Source organism: Leptinotarsa decemlineata, unplaced genomic scaffold, assembly GCF_025532065.1.
Source record: "Leptinotarsa decemlineata unplaced genomic scaffold, Ldec_3_MD MMD2_P_RNA_scaffold_5, whole genome shotgun sequence".
NCBI classification, from domain to species: domain Eukaryota; kingdom Metazoa; phylum Arthropoda; class Insecta; order Coleoptera; family Chrysomelidae; genus Leptinotarsa; species Leptinotarsa decemlineata.
In genome coordinates, this window is record NW_027412532.1 from 6,874,232 (window position 1) to 6,883,253 (window position 9,022).

Here is a 9,022-nt window from a genome sequence, read left to right on the forward strand (position 1 = left end):
GCATTTGGTTTATCGTAGTCCTGTTCGCGATGTAGAGGACTTAAGAAACCGCATCATTGATGCGTGCAGGGTAATCAGAGAGACTCCAGAAATATTTGAGCGAATACGTGGCTCAATGCGCCGACGTCTAGACGCATGCGTAATGTCTGAAGGTAGACACATTGAACTTTTACTATGATTTCTAATGTTGTGTGTTTTGTTATTTATGAATTAGTTTTGTTTATCACCCTTTAATCGTTTAATGCAGGTACTAACTACAAAATAACAATAAATCCAGTTCGTATTTATGACGATGTATCACTGTAGTTGTTCGTAAAATAATTTTTTGTTGCGTTTTCCTCCTCTTACAACCATGGGGTAAACCAAATAAATTATTGGCTAAGTGTCTTTTTGGTAGTACCAAACGTCAGGTTAATTTCAATATTGTAACTTTTTTAGTGCTTGTGAAAAAGACATTCTGTAATATATTAAGTATCAGCATTGCACCCGTGCGGAGCCGGCTGGGGTCGCTAGTACATAATAATTGGAATATCAACCTGGGTTAAAAATACTCACATTTGGAACTAGAAGATACAAAAAGTTGCACGCTCTGTCGCTGAAATCTACGAAATAATTTCCATCGAGAAATCCAGCAAATATCAGCAGAAATAGGAAGGTAGAGTAACTAAAGGACCACATGAAGTATGTTCCAAAAATAATATTAAAATGTTCCGCACATTTATGTAGAAGAGTGTACATATATTTCGCTTCTCTTATTTTGGTCAAAGCAATGATTCTGATTGATTCTTTGCAGATACCATTGAGAATATCATTCAGATATATGTAACGTTTCTTGAGGAGACAGGCCAACTGGTAGACGATGGTGGCAATAATGAAAAATTGCAACATTATTATCCACCAATCGACGTATATTAGAATTTTCAATATTTTTGATACCGATGATTTTCTGGTGAAATATTCGAATATCACCATCAATGAAAGAAATAAGGTACAAGTCGCTGATATAAAGGCGTACCATCTGATATCTATATTTCTTAGATTTACTCTTCTCGTGAGAATTTTGTCAATCCGTGATATTGCAGACAACATCTCCCTCCAGTTAGATTCGTGTTTGACAGTAGCGTATGTTCCAATGGCTGGAAAGATTAACTTCAGAATTGAGTAAAAATTCATGACAAAATTGTATGATTTGCTTGTTTTCGAAAATCCCAAATTTTTTCCATCAATATGACTCCACAGCAAAACAGCTTCTCCGAAAATGAAGAGGACGATGATGTAGGATCGGAAAAACCACCTTGTTCTTGAACGTGAAGTCATCAGGGGGATCAAGCCGAAAACATTGCCTACTTTGACACTGAATGAAAGAAGGGACCCTTCATTATTTCTAGTGTATGTGGAACTCATTTTGTTGGACGTTTCACCAGGACTGAACAGTTTGAGTTAGTGAAGTTATTGATTTTTTCGACAAAGTGACAGTAGATTTGATCAACCGTCGGTAAAAAGATAATATCAGCAGGTTCTTATCTATAACAAAAAAGGACCATTTGGGAAATTAAATATATTGACTGTTAAGTCTATGTCCATTCCGACCTATATTGAATACATGATGGAAATCATATTTCGGAGCGACATTCAGACAAATTTTGTCCGATGAAGATTTGATATTGTTTGATGACGAAAATGAAACAACAGCAATGAAAAGGTTATCAACGTTCTCCATTCTTCGCTTCACATCAATATATAATTGAAAAAAGAAGTTAGGAAGCTTTTCCTGATAGTCTGGATAGAAGAAATGTTTCTAAACTGAACTTCTTGCTGAATAGATGAAGAAATTTCAGAAACCAGCAAGAAATACAGTGTGTCTCAGGATTGACGTGACAAGAGTTGCCATGGATTGAAATTTTTGAATATTATTTTGAAATTTTGGGACTGACTTCTTCTTGATGAGAAATGAATTCAAGTTGGCGCAAACGGTGAAGCGAAAATTATTTTTTCATGATACGTCAAAATGTTATTGGAAAAAGTTATTCAGATCGAGAAATCCGTACTCAATCCTCACGAATATCACAGATAAACGTGGCTCTTTAAGGCTAGCACCACTGACGAGAGCTATGATGGATCGAAACAGCTCTGTATGGTGTTGGTTCATAAATGCTCAGTTTTTGGACTCTAGTTTCAACTAGTGGGTTGCAGTAAAGGTTTTTTGAACTTCATGGAATGTGAATATTTTGTAAAAAATTTCAAATAAAGACCCAAAATGTGCGGGCACTTTTCCGCCCAAGTGGGGATTTTGACAATTTCGTATTGTCAACACTGAATATGAGTGACTGACCACAAACCACAGAATAGTTATTCTATGCACAAACCACAAAACACACTTGTCTGTGACAGTGACTCATTGACAGGAACAGGAATTATTTTGTGATTAATGTTAGCAAATAGGTTATTTATATGAAACCACGATGAAACTTCCAATATTTTTGAAGTGAAAGAATTTAGATCACGTGAATATAATTTAGTTTATCGTTCGTTTTTTATTTGATATGGCGAATTTCGCGAGTGGGGTGAGTCAAAGATCAACGTGAACACGTTATGAATAATAATCTTCTATAATCTAAATGATAGCAATTTATATCACTTGACTAAGATCATGAATTATTGAGCAGTTATTGTTGTGTTATATAATAATGGAAAGCATAGACATAAGTCAGGTAGGAATTCTTTCGAAATGCATATATTAGCCACATATAAAAATAGACACATTTCAAAAGCTCAAGAATAATTGAAGAACTATTCACTCTTGATAGTTTTTGATTTTGAATAGTATCAATTGACAAATAATTTTATATAAAGTATGAAAGTTTAAGGTGAAATGGTAGTATTGAGATGATAGAATTATAGGAAAATTAACAGATATAACTTTTTTAAATTGAAGGGGGTGTATTTGTATTCATCTTTATACAAAAAAGTGGGATCTTTTGTATAAAGATGAATAAGTAGAAAGCCAAACCCTTTCTTTTCCAAAGAAACTCTTTTTCAGAACTCATGAAAATAATCCATATTAATAAAGAGTTACGATTATCTCTTGACAGAATGTGGTAGTCGAAAATGGTGGTTGTATGGTTTTCAGATTCAGGAACAGAATTTCACTCCAAAGATCCCAGTTATCCTATTGAAAACAAATATTATTTATCAATCCCTAGATAGTAATAAGTCAACGTTATGTATTTTGAGAACTAGGATCTACAATTATTATTTATGTCAAACCTTATAAAAGTTGAGATGTTTTTTGATAAATGTTCAGTAGATGTGAAAAGTCTACAAAAATGGTTTGTAACTGTGTGCTTATGTTCAATTTTGAAAAAATATGTATATATGTTTACCTAAATTCATAGGAAAATGGGCCAGACATGACAATAACTTTATATTAATAACTTTAATCTCAAAAAGTATACTGAAACTCCACTTCACTGATTGATTGAAACTCAGTTTCAATAATTGTAAATAAACTGTTATGTACATAATCTTTTGGGCCTCTTAAAAGATGATATAGTTATGGAAAGCACAGCATTCAATCCTAAGGACTGAATATTGATAATCGTTTCAATTGTAAAATCAATATTGATCATATAAAAAATTAAGGTGTATATTGGAAATTTCGAATATTCAATGTTTTGAAATGTATTTTTTTATCCAGACTTTGCAGTTAAGTTGCTTCAAATTATTTTCATCTCTTTTATGGAAGGATGTTCATTGAAGTTTGTTAGTTTCATTTACTTTCTGTATATCTCCTAATTAAATATGCCTGAGTCTCTTGCCAAAAAAAATAAGCTGTTCTATAATTATGAATATATATTTGTGATCCAACAATAGTTCGAAATCAGTGCAGGCAATAAGTAGTCCTATTTTCTTTTACAGATTTGAGTTTTAGAAAAGTTATAAAATGGATAGATTTCCAAAGCTTCCTTCACTTATGGTAAATATTTCTGTGATGAAATTGATGGTTTTGCAATACTGTTTGAACTTTTGTATTTTTTTGAATATGCTTTTCAACCATTTTATCTCCGTTTGTGTATTACTAGAGCTAGATTCTGCTGCAGTTTCAGTAATCTTATTTTCATAAAGTTATTATTTCAAATTTGTTTCAGGTTTTACCAGTTGCCTTAGGTGTTGGTATTGTTATTACATCAATAGTAATATATCGATTATATACTTCCAAATCTACTAAGACCACCAGCAAAGGTACGGTATTTTCATTAATATATTATTGTTGTGCTCTGAAAAGAAATAGTTCTTTCTTCCCAGAAAAATTGTTTTGTTTCAAATAACTGTTAATACTCTTTCATTTTTGGAATCTAACTTTGGTAAACACTGCCAATTATCTTATTGCCTCTTCAGCATCAATCTAGATAACATTACAAATTTGGGAAGATTCCTACATTTTTTTATAAAGATGGAGAAGTAAAAAGCAATAATCTTTCTTTCCCATAATGCTTTTTATGTCATGAATTAACAACATATTGCTGTTTTCTCCTAAAATTTGAGGGTTTTTTAAAGGATTCAATCGTATATTACATAATAATTTTCTAGAAAACTATACACAAATATTTCAGTACTACTTTCGATTATAATCGCATTTGAACCAAATTGAACCGACTAAAAAATGAAGGCTCACTTCAGCTTGGTAGATTTATACATTTTTTTCTCTGTTCAAATTTTTGCTGATTCTAGATATTTTGACTACACTATGGCTTCTGAAATTGTAGCCGTTTGTTTATGACAAGTTGTTACAGATGAAACTGTCAAAAAACGTTCAATCAACATTGGTTAGCACAATGACTTTGAAAAATTTTAGTTATTTGACAGCAGGAAAAATATTAAAACTATTCTTTTCTTCAGGTAAAAATAAAAAAATATTACTTGTGGACCCACAAGCAAAATATCAACTACCTCTGATTGAGAAAACAATAATTAGTCATGACACAAGAAATTTCAGGTTTGCTCTGCCAGAAAAGGATATGGTCCTTGGTGAGATATGTTTCCTGAAGTTTCAGAAAAATATGAGTGATTCATGAATGTTTTTAGGTCTTCCGATAGGGCAACATATCCATTTATCAGCAACAATAGGCGAAGATTTGGTTATTAGGTCATACACCCCAGTGTCATCTGATGACGATTATGGATATATTGATTTGGTCATTAAGGTGAGTTAATCATTTTATGATAATTGGTTGATGATCGGCACACTAGCTAATCGGAGTGACTAATGAGTATAATCAATTGTCTATTTTTTTTAATTACTCCTTTGTTGAGATTATAAAAAAGAGTAGAAAAAATTTCATGAGCACTGAATAATACCTGCAGAATCAGAATTGACTTTATTTGTGGAAGAATATAATTCCTATTGACGAAGACATTTTTGTATTTTAGAATTATGATAAACTCTAGTATAACTATGACCACGTTTACACAGCATCTTCAACAGTATTACTAACAATCATCATTTCTAAAACTAATTTATTCATTTTACAATACATTACATGTTATGATGAAAGAGATATAGTAATAATAATAGTACATCACGGTGTTTAGGCTAAAATAAATTAGCATTTAATGATGCATACTCACTCAAGACAATTTTTGAATTTTTTGAGAGATACCCCAGTTATATCTAAATCTTTTTCATTCGTAAATCGTAGTTTCTGATTTTTGGGGTTATAGAACCTTATATGAAACAAATCGCTAGACCTTGAAATTCTGTTTGGAACATAGGAATGAAAACTAATGTTGATGTCTTTGTAAAAACGTTATCAAATCAGTTTAATAACGCAAAACTTTTTGAAAAACTATTTATTGAATCGTGTAAACACCTACTTCAAGTAGTGTAATAATTTAATGGCATGAAAATTTCAGGTCTACTTCAAGAATGTTCATCCAAAATTTCCAGAAGGTGGTAAGATGTCCCAATACGTAGAATCACTAAAAATTGGAGATAAAATTGACATTCGTGGTCCTTCGGGCCGGATTCAATACAATGGTCACGGAAAATTTTCTATCAAAAAACTCCGAAAAGATCCTCCTGTTACAATGAATGTCAAAAGAGTTAATCTGATAGCTGGCGGTGTAGGAATAACTCCGATTCTACAATTAGTTAGGCATATTATGAAAGATCCAACTGATAAGACTGAATGTGCATTACTGTTTGCCAATCAATCCGAAGATGATATTTTGCTGAGAAATGAAATAGAGGAGGTGGCATGCGTGTTTCCAAACAGATTTAAATTTTGGTATACTTTGGATAGACCTGCAGAAGGTGAAGAAAAAATAATATTTGGTGACAATCTGTTGAATCTATTTTTTTTTTTTCAGGCTGGAAGTACAGTACTGGCTTCATAAACGAAGATATGTTGAGGGATCACCTGTTTCCACCTTCAGACGAAACCATAATCCTGATGTGTGGTCCTCCACCCATGATAAATTTTGCGTGTTTGCCAAATTTGGAAAAAATTGGCCACAGAAAAGAGTTATGCATAGCATATTAGGCGTCAGGGTTTATTTAATTTATCTGAGAGAACTGTTACTTTGAAAACTTTGTGGGTTTTCAAGCATTTATGTTATCTGTTTTTTTTTTGTTGTATTTTTCATGGAAATCACCTTATGTTACTCCCTCAAAAAATTATATTATTATTAAGATAACTAGATAATAAATGATCTAATTAACAGTTATTTCATTATTCTTAAATGTCGTAATTTACTTAGATTAGGTTAAGTCCAAAGTGAATGGGTTTATTCGACCCTCCACCGCAACCCGCAAGGGTTTATTGTGGCTCACTCCTACTCATACTCGACCAAATAAACCCAGTGACGTCTCATTTGGCTATGGTTTTAAAAGAATACAAAATATGTTTGTTATATATCAAAACTCTGTGGGTGTGACCGATATAGTATTGTTCTGTCACAAGTCTTTTGATCTTTACTGTAAGGATATCCTTTATTAAGTGTGGTTTCTGGATGTGGATGTTTTGTTTCGTCAGTGTTATCCTGAATTGTTCTACAAAGTGAAGTTCTTAAAAATGCACTTCTAACGCCCATGGAGGTAAGAGTCCTCCTAAATGATGCGTCATCCTAAGGTTAGTGTATCTGTGCCGAACAAATATATAACTCTGAGCCCGCTCACTGTGTCACTAACGCAATCTTCGAGATACTGGGTAACCTATGAAGACTTCCATATGAAGATGAAACACAAAATGAGGCCAGTATTTATATTCTAGGGAAACTAAAAAGAATGAACTCCTGAGGCAGATCATGAAGTATAAGAACACCTTAGGTGGGTATGAGTTCTGTTCAAGAAAATAAGGTGAACTTTCAAGTTTCATGGGCTACGTACGTTCAATTAGCAATTTAATTTTACGTTGGTACACTCGTCTTCAACATATGTTCACAGTTTCAGCATAAACACTTGAAATGTTAAGCATACAGTGATTGTACTCAGAGTCATTAAAATGTTTACAAGTGGTACAGGAGGTCGAGAAAATATGAATGACGTCGCCCGTCCTGGACGCCCCAACACATCAACAACTGGTGAAAATGTTGAAAAAGTGAAGAAAACTGTTTTGGAGAGTGGTCGAATCACTATTAGAGAAGATGCTGAGGAAGTCGGCATACCGGTTGGCTATTGCTATGCAATTTTTTTCGTAAATTTTGGGAATGAAGTGTGTGGCAGCGAAGTTCATTCCAAAATTGTTGAATGACTTCAATGGCGATCCAGATTTGCGCAAGAGTGTCATAACCGGTGACGAATCATAGGTATATGGTTATGACATCAAAATCACAGTCCAATCGTACCAAAGGACCCAAGAACAAAAAAAAATAATGGCAAGTTCGATCAATTTTCAAAGTTTTGCTCACTGGCCGACAAAAACGAAGTTGAGTTGTCAGACAAAATAAATAAAATAATAGATAAATTCAGTGCTTGGTGTCAACGTAACAAACTTATTCTGATTAAATCTAAATCTGTTTCAATGAAATCATTTATTAGGAAAAATTTCAGCAGTGACTCTTCCACAATAAATGGTATTCGATCTTCCAGCGAAGTCTTGTTTTTAGGAACGTCTTTAGACGAAAATTTGATCTGGAGCGGTCATATTCAGAAGGTCTGCAACAAACTCAATTCCGCGTATTACTCAATCAAACAATTGAAAAACACTCTAGATAATTTTGGATTGATGAATGTCTATTTTTCTATGGCTTATTCTCACATCAGCTTCAATATCATTTCTTGGGGATGTGCAAGGGAATTTCCACGAGTTTTTGTTGCTCAGAAAAGATTGCTGAGACTAATTTTTAATATAGATTTTCAAGATAGTTGTAGACTTTTTCAAATTGAGGTGAAGAAACTTCTCTTACAGAAGTGTTACTACAGTCTTGAGGAATTCTTGCACGACACTTTTTCATGACATTTTGAGAGTATTTGCTAGAGCTTCTCCGATTTTTTATATAATACTTCTATGTTGTGAAAGTTTGTGGACGTGAACCATATTTATTGTTTTTGTTTTGTTCAACTTCTGTAGTTTTATTTTTGTTTTTTAATTATGACTTAGCACATGTACTCAATGTACCAAAGTGTCAAATAAATAAATAAATAAACTGTTTTCTTCTGTCGTGGCTTAGTTCATTAGAAGTGTTTGCCATATGATCGTACGATCAATAAGGATTATTATCTTAGTTAGGCACCGTTTGCGAGAAGCAAAACAAAGAAAGCGTCCAGTATTGTGAAAAAACAATTCATGGCTTTTGTATCATGATAATGCACCTGCGTACTCGTCATTGTTCGTAATTTTTATTTCCGAAAATACTATAATCGTGCCTCAACCACCATAATCACCAGATTTGTCCACCCGCGACTTTTTTCTGTTTACGCAGGATTTTTTCTGGAGGTTTTCTTGAGGAAGCAGAAGGTCCATCAGGGTCTTGCGGACTACTTGAACTCCGGAACTAACATCGGTTGGCACTGACTTTCTTA

The 9,022-nt window shown here is 33.2% G+C and overlaps 1 protein-coding gene across 4 annotated transcripts; it reads left to right on the forward strand.

Annotated features, from left to right (window-relative positions):
• Positions 1–2,399: 2,399 nt before the first annotated feature.
• Positions 2,400–6,722, forward strand: LOC111505334 (NADH-cytochrome b5 reductase 3). Of its 4 annotated transcripts, none has more exons than XM_023160118.2 (7): positions 2,417–2,564; positions 3,919–3,976; positions 4,149–4,242; positions 4,900–5,028; positions 5,086–5,204; positions 5,914–6,313; positions 6,370–6,722. In XM_023160118.2, the coding sequence occupies exons 2-7, from the start codon at positions 3,944–3,946 to the stop codon at positions 6,540–6,542; spliced, it is 948 nt and encodes a 315-aa protein (XP_023015886.2). In that variant the 5' UTR covers positions 2,417–2,564; positions 3,919–3,943; the 3' UTR covers positions 6,543–6,722. The 4 variants fall into 4 exon arrangements, with proteins under 4 accessions (XP_023015890.2, XP_023015886.2, XP_023015889.2 ...); XM_023160117.2 differs by lacking the exon at positions 2,417–2,564 and adding an exon at positions 2,572–2,711; XM_023160122.2 differs by lacking the exon at positions 3,919–3,976 and having other exon boundaries at positions 2,400–2,564.
• The last annotated feature ends 2,300 nt before the right edge of the window (positions 6,723–9,022 follow it).

Bases quoted from the DNA above. Each gene is read 5' to 3' on its own strand.
- LOC111505334 (XM_023160118.2), top strand. From the start codon at position 3,944: ATGGATAGATTTCCAAAGCTTCCTTCACTTATG. The intron at 3,977-4,148 runs GTAAATATTTCT...AATTTGTTTCAG, and splicing joins CAAAGCTTCCTTCACTTATG to GTTTTACCAGTTGCCTTAGG. The intron at 5,029-5,085 runs GTGAGATATGTT...GAATGTTTTTAG, and splicing joins AGAAAAGGATATGGTCCTTG to GTCTTCCGATAGGGCAACAT.